The sequence below is a fragment of the Falco peregrinus genome, chromosome 3 (genome assembly GCF_023634155.1).
Source record: "Falco peregrinus isolate bFalPer1 chromosome 3, bFalPer1.pri, whole genome shotgun sequence".
NCBI lineage: Eukaryota > Metazoa > Chordata > Aves > Falconiformes > Falconidae > Falco > Falco peregrinus.
In genome coordinates, this window is record NC_073723.1 from 99,451,997 (window position 1) to 99,473,981 (window position 21,985).

Sequence of the window (21,985 nt, forward strand, 5' to 3'; positions counted from 1 at the left end):
CCTTCTGAAGGGAAAACAAACAAACAAACCCCCCCATAATTCTAATAATCTAACAGGGAGGTCTGAGTCACCTCCTGCAGCACAAATAGAGCCAACATCATGAGTCAGAACATCCCCTGATGTGACTGAGTCCAAGATGTAGTTTTGCCACTGAACTGCAAGCAGAATGCAGGGGTTACTTCACCTTATCTTCAGATCTCCACATAAGCAGAGAGCATTTTAAATTACTTCTGTGCATTTGTTCATTGTGCTTCAAATCTGAGCATAAAAAACTCTGTCATTAATAAGAATGCTCTAACCCTTTTCCTAACTTTTCTAGTCCAAGAACTACTGCTTCTCTTCTCACATTCCACTTCTACAGAAGTTTTCCTCACAAGACTTGGTAACGATACCTAATTTTGCAGTGATCAAAAAGCAAGCAGTTCAATTATAAAAAAAACAACCAATCACCCAACTGTAAGGATCCAAATCTACCAGTTTCAAGTGGGAAGAATGGGTAAGTGCTGTCTGCAGTGGATCACACAGCCCAGTTAAAAAGGTTACTCAGCCATACATGCTCATGTGTAATGACTTAAATGTCAATACAGCAGTACTGCAGGCCAATTTAATCTATTGTCCTACACATTTTCCCCTTGGTTAACGTGGAAAATCATGACAGGATTGTTCAATGACTCCTAATTTAAACACTGATCTTGCAAAGAGACTTCAAAAATTAAAACATGTTCTCAGATCCAAGTGTTTGTTACAGAAAAGCAGTTTTTATTTGGATTTTTTTTAAAGGTAAAAATTAGTCAGACTGATTTTGAAAAATTCAAAAATAGTTATGCAATAGAGGAAGAAAATGGTATCTCAAGACAACCCAAATATAAATATAGCATTTTAGTATGTTTTTATACTAAACAAAGTCAGGGCATGGACTTGGTTTATTTATAAAATTTGTTCTGGAAAACTGCCAAATCCTTCTAACAGAAGTAACAAGATTACTTTTTTTTAAAAAAAAAAAAGTCTCAGGCAAAAAAGTGGAAGCTGCTGGGGCATGCACTACCTGCAAAACATGTAGAGCAACTGAGTAAAACTCCCCTCTCCATTAAAACAGGTGGACAAATGTTTAGAAGTTACTTTGGTGACGACAAAACAGCAACCTTGAACATTTGCAAAAATATTAATTTAAGGAAGCATCCAACCCAAGCGATTTTCAAGACAACTCAGACCTTTGGGAAAACAGATTCCAAATGCAAGAATTAACAGAATAAGAAATAAGGCATACAAGCGCAAGAAATTTGGTCCCAATCAGTGAGGCTCTTCCTCCACAAATACATAATGAAGGCATTTTATGGCCAAACCTGAACAGTGACCCCTTTGGTCATCTTTTCTGTACAAAGGTGACACTCCAGTTTATATTTTCCTGACCTGCAGGACGTGCAGTCCCAAGAAGAACGTGCAAGCATACTTGGGGTCAAGATACAGAACTTAAGTTATGATGAGTAAGAAAAATCCCTCTAAGTCTCATCTAAGATGCTCCCTTCCTTCTCCCACCTTCAGTGATTACTCTTCCTTGAAAATGAAAATGGTGCGTATTACTTTTGATAGGTATATGCCGAATAATAATTTTTTTAAATAATTTTTTTCTCCCTAAGATCCATTTCCCTGAAGAAGGTATTAAACCCTCTGTCATTACGACTATCAAAGCTATCAGAAACTGTTAATGCTGAAGTCTCAGACTCAGTAGCCAATTCTCAAACTGGGCATTACTGGGCACTGAAAGTGCCTATTTTGCTTTTTGAAGAAAGCAACAATCTTTACCAACTTATATCAAAACTGTGTCAACTAACTGTACCAAAACTGCTATTGAAATGTATTTGAACAGAGATTTGTGAGGGCGGCGAGGCGCTGGCCCAGGCTGCCCAGAGCAGCTGTGGGTGCCCCATCCCTGGCAGTGACCAAGGCCAGGCTGGATGGGGCTGGGAGCAGCCTGGGCTGGTGGGGGGTGTCCCTGCCCATGGCAGGGTGATGGGAACCAGGTGATCTTTAAAGTTCCTTCCAACCCAAACCATTCTGTGATTCCATGATCTGTGACAAACAGAACTTTTTAAACTTCAAGCAACCTCTGCAAATTAATTTTGAAGTACATTTTGGAAAATCTATTCCATTTAGGCATTTTTAACATTAAAAGAAAAAAATGCAAATATTTTTTTGTTTGAAACTCAAAGTTTAAAATTGCTACCTGTATCTCCACTAAGATTTCTTGAACTTTCAGTTATTCTTCTAAGAATTTTGAGTAAGTCTCTGTGGCTCTGTGGATGAGTATTCCTGCTTTCCTACTGCTCTGATGTCAATCCCATAGCCGCTGTACCAGGAAGCTTAACGTATCTTCAGAAGGTAAGCAAAATGGGAAAACCACAGAAGACAGGTGTACACCTACTTCAAGTGTCTGCAGAGGCTGGCATTCAACCACAAGCAGACGTAAGTTCACACAGGTGTTGGCCAGTTCTCACAACCAGACCCAAAATTATTCTGGGCTTGTAAATTATAGCAGGAACTAACAAACAAGCATTAAAATTTTCTCATTTTTGTAAGATTCTATACTTCATAATTCAGCCTAGCTTCTCAAAGAGAAAGCTAGATAAAAGGAAGCTGCCAAGATCCTGCTAGATTAAGGTAATGGCTTCTAAACCAAAAACTTTGAGTGGAGCTAAGGGATCAGCTGGGTGGTTTTTTTTCCCCAGCTCTATTATTCCAGTGTTTAACATAGCATAGTATTTTCAGTGGTGGTGTGATGGTTGTAAAAAAGCTTGGACATTGCATTTTAGACATCTAGAAACAGTCAAATAACAGACAGAACTACAAGTAATGGAATGTGACTCACCAGGACGGATCTTGCATAATTGGAAGTCCCCAGTGAAAATATAAGCTTGAGTATGTACTTGTATATTCATTAAAAGAATTCTAACTCACAAGCACAAACATAGAAAAATGGAGAGTTATGAGAAAAAATTAGCCAGGAGTGCTAGATCCTGGTACTAATGTATCCAGAGTCATTGTTAGCGTGCTCACTACCATAGATATAAGTTATGTAGGCCATTTCTAGGTTATAGAGAACAATACTTGCAGTGTTAATAACCATTAAAAATTAAAAAAAAGACTTGTTCTGGTAACCACAACCTTTCAGTAAAGAAAAGATACAGGGCTTTTTTTCAGATTTTTTCAGCAAATACCTACAGCAGTTTAAAGACAGCTGTTGGTTATTATTTTGCCAAGGAGGCAGCTAAAGGTTATGGCTATCACAGCAAAACAAAGTGATGCAGCTCTACACATCCACCACATCAGTGAAAAAATCTGGAATTTTGTCTCAAATTTACCTATACCCATAGCTTAAAATGATATTGCACATTTTAAACTAGAAGCCATTGTGCCTGACTGCTACACACCAGTAACTTCTCACAGAATCAGAAGACAGCCAAGAGTAACTCACATTTTAAATAGCCAAAACAATATTCTGCAGAACTAATTTTTATTAAAGCCCCTATAATCAATGGCTTGAAGAATCAATAATTTTAAGGGTTTATGCATGCAAGTATACTTCAGTGAACCACCTACAGGTAATGACCAACACATCCAATATTAGCTACTTGCCAGATTAAGACAAATGACATAATTAGTTTAGAAAGGAGTCTAATTTCACATTCATTATTAGTTGTTTTGAAGCCTAATCCTCAGTATAGACTAGAGTCTGAGGCTTCCAGCATTTAACAGTGCATTACCCAGACGGAACATAATCCCTAACGTACTGTCTGAGTAGCTATAAACCACTGTGAATGCATAGCTAACATTCAATAGCCATTTCTATCTGACCCACAGATTGCCAATTAAGTATGTTTTGTTTTTACAAAAAAAAAAGGTATGCTGGACTGGTGCAGGTATCGCTTACGCAAGTCTCAGTGAAGCAGTCTGACTTGTAGAGTGACCTACAGGGCTACCTGGTTGCTAAAATAAAAGCAAGGGAGAACTGAGGAAGGGAAATCTTCATTCACCAGGCAGCTCTTCCTACACCCCTAGTACAACTGCTGATGGAGGTAAGTGGTAAAGCAGATACATTAGGAAATGGCAAACAAAGTCTACAGCAGTAAGCTTAATGTAAATGGAAGTCAGAGAACCCAGGGTGGGGTGGGGATGGAGCTGGTCACTGTATGACAGGCGCAAGACCTACCACAGGCCTGAAGAAGCACGGGCAGAAATCTGAGGGAGGCCTAGGGCACAGCTTGTAAATCTCAGCTCAGAATAGCCATTTTACCTTTGTCACAAAATTACACTAGAAGCCCAAGATTAGTAATATAGCTCACGTTAAAATAGAGTTTGTTCCATTCTTCCCTGCCTATTGGGAGTAACAATAGTAATACATGTCAGTTACTGAGATGCTGGCATCTTCTGACACTTAAAAAAATCATTCAAAACAATAGATATTTGAATTATATATTTAAATGCGCACACACATAAAATAGCTGTCTGAACCATAAAGTACATAGATATCCATGTAAGACAGATCTATGGATCAATATCTGTCCCAATTTCTCTTCCCAGAAGCCCTACAGAATGCTCTGCTACACCTGCAGAAGTCACGTCAGACTTGCACGCACTGCTTCTTGAAGATCTACAAACCAAAGAAAATAATGTAAAATAAAACCTTACTCAGAGCCAACTACAGCTTTCTGCTGTGAAAAGTACTATCCAAAAGAGACAGAAAGAATAAAGTTATCATTAGATTGCCAAAGCAAAATACCAATACAGTGTTTTGCATGTGCTGACAGGTAGTTCACGCAGTCCTTCCACCCCATCATTGCTACCAGCCCTGTACCAATACTGTATTTGTTATCCCAGTAAAGCTCCTTCTCTATCTTTGTCTCTCCCTTCCCTTGCATTCAAACACCACAAAGAACCTTTTCTAGACAAATTCCAGTGCACTTTGGCCACTTTTACACAAATTAATAAATTTTTGAATATCATCAATTACAAATAAGAAGAGTTTGTTTCTTACTATATGTATTTTGCCATCTTTTAAAAACAGTATTTTAAGTCTTAAGTAGAATTATGTGCAATTAAATGTTTTACACACAATACTTATTTACTCTTTCAAATGTTTTTATGAATTCATTAAAATCATGGTTTGTTCTGGTCACAGCTTTATGTCATCTGCCTTGCCTGCATGTTAGTTGGATTAAAATGTATTCTTCTGTAATGAAGTCTTTAACTGAGAAGTATAAGGGATAGATTTTTTAAAAAAAGATGTGTTTTCCTTTATCAAAACTGTGTTGATCACATACTGTGGTAACATCCCCAACACTTCTGCATTGCTCAACATTTTCAAGCAGGTACAAATGCAAAAAGAAACAAAATACTTACCTTAGGTGGTTTTCTAGATGATTGGGAAAAAAATAAAAATAAATCGGCAGCGATGATGAGAAGCACGGATACACCATTCACATAAGGGGAAGGGAGGAAAGAAAAAGAAAAGAAACAGTGTCAGTGTACATCATCACTATAACCTGAATATTTTTTTGTAATCCACAATCCATTTAAGAATAATCAGATCAGAAGATATTTATGTAATATACCACAGATATTTTTTTTAACCAGCAATTACTTTATTACTAATGCAGCCCCACATGAAAAAGAAAGGAAAATGTCAGATTCCTTATAGGTATAAAAATCTAACAGCACTGAGTTCCAGAAGGAAGACAAGCATCTGTTTTGTCATGGAACTCAAAACACCTTTGGTGGCAAACAAACTGAGCCTGCAAACTGGCAGACCAAGGTGCGAGGGTGAAGTCGTGCTGACTTTAGCAGTGCTACCTGCATGCAAGACCAAGGTAAGAGTCAAACAAATGTTTCTTGTAGGGATTACAGAAGTGTAAAGAAAAACAAACCTGTGTTTTCCCCAGCCACTGAAAACCTACGCAAAGCACAGGAAGCCAATGCAAAACCACCATTACCCTTCACACACAACTCCAATGCATGCTGACAGAAACAAAACAGAAACAACAATCCCCCAAACCAAAGACACCAGTTCAGAGTACTTTAACTTGTCCTTAAGTGCTTTTATGCTTATGCGGGCAGCCATATGGCCACAAAGTAAATAAATCAGTTCAGGGTTTTTTGGTGGGATTGGTTTCAACTGAGATTGCTGCCCTGTGTCACTGTGCAGCCCTGTGCTTGCTAATGCCAGTGCAAGAGAGGAAGCAAAAATATGGTGCAGAATTAGACTGACTTAGGCCATTCATGAAAATTACAACCTCAGGCATATGTCTAAATTACGTATTGACATAAGCCTGAAATGATACACAGAAGAAATTTCCACTTGCTCTTCCTATCAAGAAAAAAAACACACAAATGTGGATGAAGAGAAAACACAACCAGAAAAGTCTACAGACAAAACAGCACAAGCAGAGAACACAGTAAGATAAGGAGATGGATTAAAGCTCTGTAACTACCCAGCAACTGACACACTACGCAAAAATCAGATACCACGAGCCTACGGCCCCAGTGCAGAACACACACGCTCTGACTCCAGCAAGGCAAAGGGGGTAACACTTGGAGCAGTTCTCTTAGCAACCCACAACACAACAGCTCAGCAAAAAGACCTGAAAACACACAAACCCACAAACACATCTTACACAATTTTTTCTGCTTACTCTCAGCTCATACCTTAGATGACACGTCTGTGTAAACTAGAATTTACATAGCTGGTACACGGTACTAGTCTAATGCAAATACACTTTACCTCTGAGCCAAACCACTCATGCATTGCAGCTTTACCCTGTCATTAACAGTGGCTGCACAGGCTCAGCTCACTGCTAGCTCATGTCCAGGTGGCTCAAGAGCACATTCTGCACAAGTTCTATCTAATTGAAAAATTCATTTAGCTGTACCTTGAATATTTTTTACTTTAATAAATTTTCAGATGTGATGAAAGTCCAACGTTAATAGCTTGTCTAGCCAGAGTCCCAGCACCAGCTGTAAACTTCCAGCTCTACTTGGAAGAGAAGTTCCTATCCCAGGAAGTCATCCAAGTTTTTTTGGACAGCTTTTAAATACACTCGTGTCTTGAAAAATAATTCCAGAATACAACAGCTTTCCACAGTAATTCCTGATAGATTGCTGTACAAATTCAGCAGAAGCCCTAAACAGTTTAACTGATGTAAAAACCAACAGAATGTTAATCAACTGCTTCTTTCTGAGATCATTCTTAGAAACCCCAGTTGGAAAAGGTACAGAACATCACTGAAGTAAAGAAATGGTTTGACACATTTCTTAAGATATTTACTCCAGCAGTGTAAGCCACTACCTTTTAGGGAATTTCCTCTGATGCCTATTTTAAGAAAAGCATAATAGCAACTTTTTAAACTGCTGGTGGACAGCAGAGCTTCCCAGTTGGAAGCCAGATGTTCATCACCGATCTCCTGCATTTCAAAGCACAAGGAGCTGCTCCAAACTCTTTGGCTATTGAGACCAAACTAGGAACACCAAAAGTCACCTGCTAGCAACACCAGCACCAGTAAGATCAAGGGTTTCTGGAATAAGTCAGCTATATTGGCTCGCAAGATAGATTATTTTTTTTAAGCTATTTGGAAATTCCAGCTCACTGTAACCATTATCCTGGCAGTGATTCAGATGGAGACACTCCGAAACATTTGCTTCAGTCAAAGGACCCAGACTAATAAAGAACTGATTACCATAAATCACATCTGTAGCAGCTTAAAGATATGCTATAAAACCTGCATTAGCCTCAATCAATTTTTCACGTAAGTTTTTGGTTTGCCTTTTTTTTAATTATTATTAGTACATGCTTCATGGTTTCTTTCCTTCCCCAGAAGCCAGCAGTTTTCAGCTTCATAAATAATTGAGTTTGTCTCAATTTTTACCAGACACTGACCATGCAAATGTGATGATTTAGTGTCACAGCTGGGGCTGGGGAGGGAGGGACAACATATCACAGAAATATAACAATTGGAATTTTTATTTCCCAGAATTTTTAATTCCATGTCTAGTCATCCATGGTGTCAACAACAACATGCAGGCACACCTTTTGAATGACAATAAAAATCTCCTCTAAAGTGGACAGTTCGTACACTTCAGGAAATTATCAGAGTTACCTAACCTTGTAATGCATCTACACCACAGCAGATTTTGGTTTAACCTGATGACGAGCATCTTCCATCTGCACACTCGGATGGAAGACTGACTTCTCTCACATGCCTAGAACTCAAAACCAAAGTAAATACCACCAACAGCCTGACAAATATTCTCACAGGTCAGAGGCAAAGTATGAATTTCAATGACCACAAAGAGCACTGAGCTTCTGAACTTCTTCCTGTCTTTGCCCTTAAGTCATTCTGACTTTGGTAAAATATCACTAGAATAATTTTCTACCTTTACTGAGCAGTATGCCTGCTGCAGCCACCTACTCAGGCTTTAACTTTCACTGCAGCACTAAGCCTCTCCTGTCCTGCTTGGCTAACACACATCAAGTTCACAGAGTGCATAGCCACCTGAAATCTCTATCCAGATGGAGAAAACTAGTTTCTAGAAAGCTCTGTGCTAATGCAAACTGCATTATTCCCTGTTGTCTCTTGCTAAAACTAAACTCATAATGCTTCTCACGTTTACTAAGAGAAGTGATTAGCAAAATGTCAGTTCTCATGTTCTGTGCTAGAACATGAATAAGAAGGCTTCTTGACGGCATCCATATTTTCTCTCTACCGTCCACCCACTGCCTGTGACAGCACACAAGGAGTGTGCTTTGCTAGTAGTTTAACAGCAGCAAAGGTTGTTTCTTCTTTTCCTCCCCACCCCCCCCACCCCCCCACCCCCCTCTTTTTTTTAAACTACCTACACTATTTCTCCTTCTCTGGAGACAAAACTCACCTTGACACGATTCTGTGCATGCTCTAGGCAAACTTGCTTTAGCAGGGAGGTCCCTTCCAACCCTGACCATTCTGTGACTTCATGGAAGCCTCCCTTTGTCACACAAAAAGTTAATATAAACTGGCATTACATATTCTGACTAGAAAACTAGGCCCATGCAATAGGAAGCCACAGAAGACACTCTTGCACTGCGAGCATCCAGAAGTAGACGATATTGCCATCAAAGACTTAATAATTTTCAGAACTTGCACCTGTTTTAGTCCCTTAGCAAGTGTTGTCAGCATTCCCAACCAAACGTCACTTCCACCAGAAGGAAGAACACTTTATACATCAAAAATCTTGAAAGAATTGTTTTTTCTTTTCCTTCCATATAATGTGGTTTCACCACCCCACCCATCCCCAATCAAGAAAGTCACCTTCAGGAGGGCCAAGGTACATTTAAAAATGAGAACGTAGGTGTAAAATCAGGTACTTCACATTGAAGAAGACAAGGCATCTTTGAAAAACAGGTCTTAGATTCTTCAGAACAACATCCACACAGCCAAATTCATCCCCAATTCAGCTGTGCTAAGAAGCCAAGTAGGTCATAGTTGTACTATAATTAGTTCACATTTTGGAAAGTATTTGGTGAATTCTCTTCCTTTCTCACAATTAGTTAATGAAGATGAAGCAATAACAACTGGCTACATAAGTAACTGCACATAGTATCTAAACCAGATGATGAATGAACCACAGGACTTTGGCAGCTTGATCTTCTAAGCTGACTACACCAGAAATCATCAACTAAGACATCTGAGCTTGAAATACCTTTTTGCTCTCGTCACATGTCCAACCACAGCAAATTCATAGTACTCGCTGTTTTCCCTAATATATAATTAAGTATTTACATGTAGTGGCTATATAGTCATCGATGTACTCCTCATGATCATGGGTCAAAATAATTACTACAAGCAACTACCAACACTAGAAAAGGGAGGGAAGCCTTCAGGTTTTTATATGATGAATTGAAAAATCAAATGCTCTTTCCTCTGTAAGCATAGAGTCGAGCACATTGAAAAGATCATCCCAACAGATAAAATCAGGTTTTTTTACATTCCGCTACTCCAGCATCTCTGGAATCTAAAGACCAGCTATTCAAAACAAATATTATAGTATTTTTTAAGTGGTTTTAAATTTTTTGTTATTTTTTTGGCATCAGGCTGCCCGACAACTCAGGCTGGGAATATCCCCAGCAGTGCATGTTTGCCTCACTCCAAGGCAGTGTGCAAGGGAACAAACCAGTGGTAGGACCATCATAATGGATCAAAGTAATTGTACTGTTTGTTTATCCAAATATATAAAGCTTTCAGAGTGGCTGCAGCACAGACAGCAGACATTGAGCACTACCCCCGCAAACGGCGTAAATTATGTAGAAGCAAAGAGATGCTGTTTCTCCTATCTTTTACAGTACGGTCACACAGCTCTAGGACCCTTCATTGTCTCATGGTTTATCACTGCAGGCTGATACATGAAGGCTTGATACCAAGCAACTTAAAGAGCATGCCTATATATTATTAATGGGCACTGTACTCAACAGAAGCACCTACCTAGAAAAAGATCGTGGTCTGTCACAGTTAACAGTTTCAGATGACAGTGTACCTCAAACTACTGGCAATACACGATTTTCTCTACAAAGAGCACAGAAAAAGAACATTTATTTGCCCATTTCCCCCTTCTGTTTTCTAAATGCAGTAGATCAAAGGAATGTCAGGGGCAATGCCCTTAAAGAGAACTGTGTCCCATCTTTGTGCTTGGCTGGGGCACCTCCTGTAGAGCTGACTAATGAACTGGGCATCACAGTTCAATACTAGGATTCCTGGAGGAGTTACTTTACATCCTGTATGAGCACACATACATACACAAATATAGATAATTAGTTATTTTATATTCTTGCGTAAGGCATATCTGTTTAACCCTCCTACCCAGCAAGTCTGTTCTATAGATGACAAAATCCCTTGAAGGACAGCAAAAGAAAAACATTTTCACAAGCAAAGCAATTTGAAGAAGTGCCTGCCTAATAAAGTAGTAGCTCATGATAATCAAGAAACACCACCAGAAACAGATGCATACGATAAAAATGATAAAAATAACATCGCACTCTCACACTTTATGGAAACACTGTCTCAGGAAGCTGTGCTACTCATTGCAAACCCACCATATGGAAAGAGAGAAAAGTCAGACACTGAAATCAGAATGACAAATCCTGCAGTGCAAGTTAAGTAAAACAGGCATTCAGTATAAGTAGTGACTTCCATGACACAAAAACCTAGAAAATGCCCGGATATTTCATGTAACAAGGTTCCACTCCAAGAACTTCTGTTCATTCACTACAGAAATGATAAACTAACTCCACCACCACCACCACCACCCCCCCCAAAAAAAAAGTTATGAAACTAACACAACCTCATTAAAATAAGTGAAAGGCATTATATTCAGACATTTACAAGATGGAAAACAGAAAGTGACAACTGCCCTGGAGTACCACAAGTCCCTAACTTGCCTTCAAATTATTTTTACTGCCCAAAGCATTATTATTTCAATGCCAGCAATTTTGACGTGAAGTTCAAGTGGTTCTAATCTTTACACAGAAGCCTTGGTGTTCATATAAAAACAACTTTTACTGACAGCCTGAAAAAGGGCTGATACCTGTCCTGCATGCAACAGCACACCACTCTCAAATCAGCAATCAGCTTAGGAGAGCAGCCACCGCCCACAAGCAGAAAATGTTATCACTTTGCTAGAAAGTTCACTAAAAATATAGTAATTCTCTGTCTATTCTCCTACATAAAAATTAAAAAAAAAAATCTCATTGCAGTTTGTTTCATTTTACTGAAAAGGCAAAAACTGACTAAAATTCTCATCCTGCTCTGCCATAAAAGAACTCAATCCTGAGAGCTGAGACCCCATCCAGAACTACCACATTAAATAATCTATTCTCCCGAAGTCTTTAGCCATACTCATTCAATACTTATCCAAGACTGTAGTTATTGTAATGAAAACCTGCTACACCTATTTAAGTACAGCATAACCACAATCAAAGTATATTAAGCTTGTTCTTATTAACATCTAACATAACAAAACAGCAAAGAAAGGCAAGTCTACCTAATGATTCCTATTAATGATAGTTATGCTACCAAATACCCCTGGTCCTTTTGAAACAGGTTCTTTTTCCCTCCTTTCCAATAAAACTGATTGCAAAAGAGTCTAAATAAGAAGATTTTTACTATCTAATCAGGATAAGGAAAAGAGGGAGGGGAAAAAAAAAATCCAGTCTCTGAAGCCAAGCTCTATTAGTTCTTAAGACTAGTCTCGAACGAGTCTTAGCCTGAATGCAACGCAACGGCTGTCAGGGCAAACATACTGTAGTTCTGGAATGTATGTGGAAACACATTCTAGAAATGTTAGTAAAATTACTGTGGCATTTATTAGGCAACCGTTATTCTTAGCCTGTTGCATTTATTACTAGTGTTCTCGAGGAGAACACCACCCCAAGCATTAACTGGCATTTCAGCTCTGTGCCAGCTCTGTTGACTCTGACACCCACCCACCCAGTCACTTGGGTTAGCTACTTGCGCTATTAACTACCTCAGTAAGTCTCCAATGTTAACGGAAAACGTTCCCTTTCAACACTACTCCCTAGAAACTCGTTCAGAAATGCCATCTGTAAAAACCATCAAAACACTAAGCTGTAGTGAAGATATACCCCTTGTGCAGGTCATGTTCAAAGCTATTTGAAAAATATACTGCTATTTTATCACTGTATACAGCATTTATTGCAAGACAAACTGCTGGAAGAAGGGTTCGCCGGAGTCAAGAAGACGCTCAATATGAGTTATGCATCTTGCTCAACTTTATTAGTTTCTAACACTACTTATATAGAACCAATACATATGCACATTCATAAAGCAGAAATATAATTGCTTAGTAGTCTCTAAATGCACGTGGTTCTCACACCCCTAATTATCATGACTAAAATAAGCATTCTATCCATGTAGCTAATTGTGTTGCTGTGCTTCAGCCTTGTAGTTTGTTACTCCCTATTTTCCCATACCGGTCCCTATCTTTCTTGGCCCTGCACCTGCTTTCCCAGCAGCTGTAGCCTGTTACAGCCACGGCCTGTTGGCACAACATAATTACTTGGTCTCCGGATTCAAGAGTAGCTCAAGGCTACCTTTCTTGTTAACTTCAGCACAGCAACTTCAGTACAATTCTGATTACAGGCCTATTCTAATACCAGGCCTGGATTGTGCAGATCTTCAGAGATTCTAAGGCAATGCTTCTGCAGCCATTCTTCTACAACAAACCACCTTCAAATGTATCTGAAGGAAATCTGATAAGCAACACAGCAATTAATAAATTAAATTTGACTTTGTTAGTTTGCCTGGTCAAAATGCAAGCGTTACAATTTGCTACAGAGATACAAACAGCGAATAGCAGCTTCGCTGACGATGGTCAAGACAAGATCTCTAGTCAGTGGAAAGACTACAGGAAGGATGAACTGTAGATGTTAACTGAGTAACTGGATCTGAACCTTGGTTGTAACACCTTATCTCAGTATGTGGAAAAAAGAAAAAAAATGAGAAAAAAATCACTTTTTGCTGAGCGGTAAGCATATTCTTTCTTATTCAATCAGCACAAGAATATAGTTAAGAAGTCACTGAAGGTGTTTGTGCAATGCACATGTTCAGGCTGGACAACAGGCAAGAACCCCCAAGTCTCACAGTCACATTCCTTTACCACAACAGGGAAAACTATCATTCAAATTTCATCTACTTTATGTTACTAATGAGATATCAGAAGAGATGCTAATCAGGCTTGACACTTCATCTTTTCACGCAGCTCTGCAAATGTATGTTAGCATTCTTTAGATTTAACAGTAGCATGAAAAAGTTGTCTGACATGCAGCAAAATTCACAAATCACTATTTCTGTTTCATCCTAGCTTATGTTTTTAGTGATGTGAATATTAAGTGAACTTGGAAAGAAAATACTGATTGTTAATTTGTATCAAAAAAAAAACTTTCCCCAGGTTTGATGGCAATACACATTGGCATAGCAATTTCCATCACTTCACTAAAAGTATGTTGCAGAAGAGAGTCTATCTCAGCTGGCTGCCACACCAGCTATTTTGGTGACTTTGAGAAGACATTATTTGCTTTAACAGACAGCATTAAAAACTGCTACCATTTGCCAGAAAGTGGACACTATGCAGAGAAAAATGAGGATGATTCATGGGATAAGAAAAGGTTATTGTATGGAACAATACACTAAGAATGTAAACTCACATCAGCTCTACATAAATAGACGAAGTGAGGAAGGTCTCCTGACTGTTGCAGGACTAACACCTAAAAGTACTGAGGAGACTTTATTCCTGTATAGCACTCATACAATTAAGATCTCTATAGAGATCTCTTCACTGATCTCTACAAAGCTTAGGCAGTAATCTAGGTAGCTCTAGTAACCTAGCATCCCGTGAAACGAACCACAAAAGTTACCCCAAAGGCTAGAAAAATTCTTCAGTGTATGCTCCAAGTTTATCAGTCAACAAAAGGAGAACTGCCAAGTCAGCTAACAATCTTCACCGAGAGAGGACATCAAGCACTAAGTTACTGAACCTAGCCGGCAAAAGCACAACCTGAACTCATTTCTAGGATCCAAGAATAGATAATTTCCAGCAGAGAAGGGTGGCAACTGCAATGGCACTCAGATTTTCCATGAGGGCTTCAGACAGATGGTAGATGCCTTCCTGGTAAGCACCAGAGAGGTAAACGTGTTACTGGGCTGAATACCTTGCCAGAGAACACCCCTATACAGCAGGGGTGGTGAAACCAACACATTTTAACGGACTCCCCCTTCCCCAGTAAGCCGTGAATTTGTGATGGTTTGTATAAACATTATGTTGCTTTGAGCCACAAACATTTCCTTCTTTTACAGCAAAGCTTACAGGCCAGACCTCCCTAGCAGGCATGATGTTACGCATGTAGTTAAACATGCACTTGGCAGTAATGACAACCACCTCCTCACCACGTGCCACGCAGTAAGGCATAAATGGGAGGAGTGACAAACACTCCGGACTTCTTTGCAACCACTACAACTAGCACTGTGGAAAAATAAACAAGATCCGTAAATTTTACCGGACTGAAAAATGATATACACACCACTTATGTACAACAAAATCGGAAATATTTAGACCTGTAGCAACAATAAGGGCCTAACATCTTTCCAGGGCTAAAAAAAACAGAGATCATTTTATGACTGAAATATATTACCTTAACAGATCACAGATTAAAAGACCCAAATGATATTCCAATCCAGTACTATGCAAATGCTTTTTCTAGACAGAACTGTATCCTAAATGGTTGAATTAATGTTCTCAAGGAAGCCTGGCTTTACATGCTGCAGGACAGAACTGGGGGGCAAATTTAAAAGAAAAAAAAAAAATAGAAACAGGAGCCTTTTTCCCATGAGGCTGAGAGAGCTGGCACTGTCCCACCTGGAGAAGAGAAGGCTCAAGGGGGGAGATCTTATCAATGTGTATAAATACCTGAAGGGAGGGGGCAAAGAGGGCAGAGCCAGGCTCTTTTCAGTGGTGCCCAGTGACAGGACCAGAGGCAGTGGGCACAAGCCGAAATTCCCCCTGAACATCAGGCAACACGTTTTCACTGTGGGTGACTGAGCACTGGCACAAGTTGCCAGAGAGGTGGTGGAGGCTCCATCCTTAGGGATCCTCAAAAGCTGTCTGGGCATGGTCCTGTGGAGCCCACGTCAGGGGGGTGGACCAGATGACCTCCAGAGGTCCCTGCCAACCTCAACCTCTCTGTGAAAAATGCTAAAATCAATTAAGATGTTGTGGCTTAGAGTAGCAGCATCTTAGAGTAGCAGCATGAACATTAGTATAAGAGATGATCTGCAATGTTTGCGATCAGAGAATTTGTAACCATTACTTTCATCCTAGACTTGGGTCAATTAAAGTCAATTAAAAAAATATCCCAAAATCCTTAGATTATGTGCTCCCCACACCAACCCATATATATCAGTTTCACAGAAAAACACTTTCAACATGAAATATAAAGTTTGTTGCAGCCCAGCAACCTTCAGTGGGGTTTCACACCTGTTTTTCACTTCTGAAATTTCTTCACATCTCCAAAAAGACAGTCTGCCGTGAAGAATGTTATTCATTGTGCTCATCCAAGTGACACTATCAGGCAAGGGCTGGCATCCAGGTTTCACCTATTTATTTTCAGTGAACGAGTTTGGACAGTACTACTTTAACACCACAGCAACAACTTTTAATTTGCTCTGGCAGGTAAAGGGGGTTTAATTTACTCTCTATTTTCTTTAGTTGAAGCAGATCGCCTCAGTCATTGCTAAGAATGTCATGGTTCTGTACAGCTCCAATGGAAATTAAATGCTTAAAGACAAAGTCTGAAAGAAAACTCTTTGTAAAATCCAGAAGGGGTAAGGTACAAATTCCGAGTAATTCTTAAAAAAAAAAAAATTTTGCATGTGCAAGTCAGAAATATCATGAATGGTTAAAACAGACAAAGTTGATTTACTGCTGACTTTACATAGAGACTCTGCCGATAAAGTTAAGGGAAGACAGATGTAGCTTTGAAGTGCCTTGGTGGAGAATGCGTTCACGGCCAAATTCAAGCAATTGTAGTGTCTCATTCACATTTAGAAAAGGGGCATAATTTATAATTATTTGTTTGATTAAAATAAACTTCATTTTTATAATACACACAAAAAAGCCTCTGTCCCATAAAAACTGCAGTCTGAAAACATACACCAATACTACAGTGTAAGTTAAAAGTTAAACTGCAGATGCAAGTATAACAAGCAGCTACCAATATAAGAAATGTTTATTTCAAAGAATAAATGTGGACATAGGAAGCACAGGATCACAAGCACAGCAAGAACACAGTTTCAGTGAGCATTACAAGATAGCATAAGAGAAACAGAAGTAATCTCAGACTTCATAGACATTGTTGGCTTTTAAGAAAATCTAGAAGGACATCACAATATATTACGGTGCACAAGTCAATGCGCTCAAAGAATTACCTAAGAACTGAAATGTATTTTCAGGATTTCCTGAAAAGACTGGAAACAAAAAAAGTCAGTTATGTCTGTTCTTACAGCTGAAAAGTGAGATCCATCTGCCAATATTCATTAACTGGCTGAATAAAGCAGTAAAACAGAGAGCAAGGATCTCCAGGTCATGTAGTCTCCAACTATCAAAGGCAACAATGCCAAGAAGTCTTTTGAGATGATTCTGAACAACTCAAAGTCAGTTATGTTGTTCTGCCTCATGGAAGACTATTCATTCTCCTGCTGTCCAAAAAGCTTTCCCGATTTTTCGTATTGAAAAAATGTATTTGTTCTTGTATCAACAGTATTCTGTAACTTAGCACTTCAATCCCACTCAGCCTTCTACGCATGCTCTCATGTGTTACGCTTCCCTCCTAGCTTTAAGTACATTTTTACATAGAGGACTGCAGTCCGCTGGCCATCTTAACTTCAAAACAGTTTGAATTCATGTTTCTTAGGCATAGTGAATCTGAAACACAGAGAATGTTCCAAAAGAGGTTCTACTGTCTTCTAGAATGGCATAGTTCCTATGTTGTATTCACACTACACTGCTTATGAAGTAACATTCACATTTAAGCAGTTTGGAAAATATGTATATTCATAGAAACAAAAATATTTTTGCACAGAAAGCGTAACTCCTTCTACCCTTTGCTATATTCCTACAGCACTCTTGAAGAACCACTGCCTAGGTTTTCTGTGGATTGCAAACAGATGAATTATGACAAAATCCTGTTTGCATTGGAGATCAGAAAGAAAGGAGGCGGCAAGAACCATAGAAACTGCTTAATATTTGAAAGCTGAAGAACTACTTTAGCTAGCCAATTCTTTCCCAGAACATCTCAGAAACAGAGAAGGGAAAACTTTGAAAGCACAGATTGTATCTTTAATTAGGCTACAGGTGAAATAGTTTTATCTCCGCAGGTCATGGGGGAGGAGGAAAAACAGGTAGGGTTTCAAGGGTTGCATGCTCTGTTTCAGGTCTGAGGTAGAATGAGTAAGCTTCAGACTAACAGAATTGGCAACAGTTGCCCTAAGAATACCTCACCACAATCCTACAGTAGGCTAAGCCAGTTTAAGAAATTTCTGCTCTTCTCCAGCTTCTTGTTCCCAGCTCCATGCCACAGCCTGTCACATTCAGCTGCACCCTGACAGATAACTGCAGGGCGAGGGGGTCGGAGCATCAGCAGGAAGCAATAGGTTGTTCTGCCATTCTTTGTTTTAAAAATTATCTTCACTGATTCAGTTTACAGAACCAGAAATCAGCTGTAGCAAATGCAGGGCACATGCACAGTCAATGTCAGAATGCAGTTGGGAATATGAACCCCGGAGAGAGAACTTGTGCTAACAGCTAGGCCGCTGGCGTACCACAGAAGGGACAGATCTTGCCTCTGACAGTCATCAGACCTGTTAATGAAGCCACCTGATGAACACAGCAGAAAACTCAGCAGCAGCCTGGTGCAGCTGCAGAACATAGGCACTCCCACCTGCCACAGGCAACGAGAAACTCGAGACAAAATTAACTGGTATGCCTGAGCTTAACAGCCTTTCCTCTCCCATACTAATTTACCTAAACATTTTTTTAATCATATGGACCTTAAAAAGTGACACTATCCTGTCACAAAGTCTGCAGTTTAATTACGGGCATATCTTTGTATTTGTTCTGAACCCACCTCATGATAACTTAAGGCAAAGCCCCACAGTTCCTGTAGCAGGCAGTAAATCATTCCTCCTGCTATTCACGGATGTGCAGATCTCAACCATACCCCTTCTTCCCCTCCCCAGCTGTCATCTTCCAGACCAAAGACCTCTCACTTTTTTTTTTGGTTCCCCATGTAAAAGCAGTCTGTAAGCTTGCCACCCTTACTGCCATTCTCTACTTCTCCCTAGCTCCAGCACACCTTTTTGGGACAGGAGGGCCAGAGTAAAGCACAGCAGTCAAGATCACTTTGCAGCTGCAAAGACACGAAGCTTCCTCCCTCATTCCCCAATCTTTCCCAACGTGCTTCCCCAGTAACATAAGAGTCCCTTGCTGTTTTTCACCCATTTGCTGAGCACTAAGCTTGTTTCCCTAGAACAAGCATAACTCCAAGATAATTCTCCTGAGAACAGGGAGTCCAGAAGCCACGGCTGGGTACGTAAGGTCAGAAGAGTTTTGAATTTCACAGCGAGTTTCACGTACCCTTTTATCAGCCAGCCACAACCCACCTGAAGGTCCTCCCACGGCTTTCTGTGGGTGCCACATTCCAACAACAGCAGCAGCACAGGGCTGCCAATATATTCTGTCACACCAGTACTCACCCCTTCTCCAGTTCATTTATTGATGAAATACCAGACCAAACAGAGATGTCTTCAGTACTCCATGTGAGATGTGCAGGCTTGGGAAGAAGATTTTAGTTGAACACGTGGCTCATCCCTACAGAGTCTGTGATTCTTATGAACCAAGAGAAATCAAAAGCTGCAGTCCATGGATTGTGACTGGCTCCTTTTCCTCCAAAACACTTGAAGCACAAATATCAGTGCCTTGTTATTAAAATAACTCACTAGAACCTGTAAAATTATTTTGAATCTTCCAGAAGTCTTTTAACATATGCAAAAAAGAGTATGTCCTTTCCAAAGGGGACAAAATCATGTGCAAGACCTCAGCCAAACTATCCACCCAATACCACGCACGTAGGAATTGCTGAATAACACTGCAGAAAATAATGAAGTCTGACTTTAAAATGCTATCAATACTTTTGCTAGACACTTATTTTTTAAATAAATTAACAGTGTTGATAAATTAACTGCAAAATCATAAAATGGTTTAGGTTAGAAGGGACCTTCAGCTTTCTCCAATTACCTGAAACAACAATGCCATTACTAAAACACCATTAACCATTGTTTCAGAAGAAAAAGTTGCAGATTAAAAAATGCAGCAATTTGAAAAAGGGCGATACAAAGTCAACAAACAAAACGACAGTACCGAGTTGTGAAATACAGCAAAAATATCCTTCTACCTTAGGACCTGTCTGCTCAATCAAATCTAAAGCTTGGGACATGAAGCTATATTCAATACTCCTTCTTTTTGTTTTATTTATTATTTTTAATATGCTACAAAAAGATTTGTGGCATCATCCAATTCAAAAGCTGCATCTAAGAAATACTACTCCAGGAAAAATGCTAGGCTAGAGACAGTATTTTTGCCTCATAAAGGACTAAAAATATTTGCTTTATTCACAGTTGTCTTCTTAGTAGGTTGGAATGGATAATCTTACAGGCATCTTAGCTTTTTCTGTCCCTCACTTCCTAAACACTGAGTATCAAGATAAATGAAACATACAAAAGCTTCCTCCGGATACAGACACATCTTTCCATCTCCGTTACTATACTATAAACTAAGCTGCTACATTTTGGGATTGCAATTCTGTTTCTACTTAATGTACCTTGTGCCACCTGCCACAAAAACGAATGTTCTCTGCATATCTTACTGAACACACCTGCATCTACTCCTCTGTGCAACACTTGTAGCAAACTAGTCAACAGAAAAGCAATTATATCATATTTAATGTGTCTTTCCTAATCTAACCCCCCTCTTTTTAGGCAGTGGAATCTGCCCCTAACAGGTACAATCAAAACTTAAAAGCTCAATATAGTATTTCCTTTGGTTATACAGCAGTTGTATAAAAACTACTGTCAAGCTAAGCCAAAAATAAGTTAACTGCAAAAAATAGGAATACATTAAAATTTTATACATTTTTTTACAGATGTATAATTTGTATACATATACAATGTGTAAAAACCCCCCACCTTTTAACAGAAACCTAGCTTTTCCAAATGGCACTTTTTTTGAACTAATCTGTATGAAGATATTCCAGGTTAGTAGGTTAGCTACTATGAGAACAGCAACTCTTGACTCTTGGGCAGTTACAAATAGAGATAATTTTTGTAGAGCACTGCAGGAAGCATCAAGAATTATTAAATCCTCTCTCATTCAAAAAATTCTCTGGAAGACAATATTGCATACATCAAATCAAACATAATCCCAGTCTGTCAAACTGAATAATCATTGGTACCATACTAGTTCCTTTAGAGGGAGGGAGGGCCTCCTCTGTACAGCAATAAGTCTCACCAAATCCTCTCCTGACTTTGTTCTGTTAATGGGGATTCCACGCTTAAATCCCCTTTCTAAAATGACTTCATTCTTTATTTCAAGCATGATGAATTAATTCTTCAACCTTTTGGATAGGGGAAGGGGATAATAGGAGGGCAAATGGAAGAGAAAGATTCTTTTTTCCTTAGAGAAGAAAATTACAACCAGCGGTCATCTCTTCGTGTATTCCAGCGGTAGGCAGCAGAAGCAGATAGTGCTCGGTATCTCCAACTTTTACCTCACAGGACCTAGTTGCAGCAGCAGAAGCACCCGTAAGCAAAGGTCCCTGCGTATGTGGCTGAAGGTATAAAGGGCGACAGATGAATCCACAGGCCCTCAACTGCAATCTCGACACAAGACCCCACAGTGACAGACAGCACTGCGGACTCATGCCTGCACAAGCATAGCTACTGCCTTTTCTGTCGCCCAGGCGTGCTGCTTCAGAGGACCACCTTAACAGAAGAGACATGTAAAGAGCAAACATAAAATAGCCTCTTCAAAATCTGCATTGACAAGCAATGCTGTCACAGCGGTGTGGTGCTGAGCAAAGAGAATGGAGCACCAAGACGCTGCTCTGTGCATCTGAAGTCGGGAGAAATGTTCACAAAGGTAATTGTAAAAGCCTGGGCCTAATTATAAAAAATATCCTTTTTTCAAGTATCACATTTGCTGTTGTTGTAAGACAATTTGTTCAGTGTTGTAACAATACACCACTCTGAGAATATAATGGCTGAGTTTCTGCTCATAACCAGCGGAAAATAGATCTTCTGAGCAACTGAGACTTTAGAAAGAAGATTATTAGTAAATGTAA

At 39.4% G+C, this 21,985-nt stretch overlaps 1 protein-coding gene across 6 annotated transcripts in view; it reads right to left on the minus strand.

Moving 5' to 3' along the window:
- Positions 1–21,985, minus strand: part of KIF13A (kinesin family member 13A) — a 120,607-nt gene that overhangs the window by 67,326 nt on the left and 31,296 nt on the right. For all 6 annotated transcript variants that reach the window (XM_055800157.1, XM_055800156.1, XM_055800155.1 and 3 more), the window contains exon 3: positions 5,398–5,410. In XM_055800157.1, the coding sequence (XP_055656132.1) occupies positions 5,398–5,410 (13 nt within the window). The remainder of the gene's footprint in view (positions 1–5,397; positions 5,411–21,985) is intronic.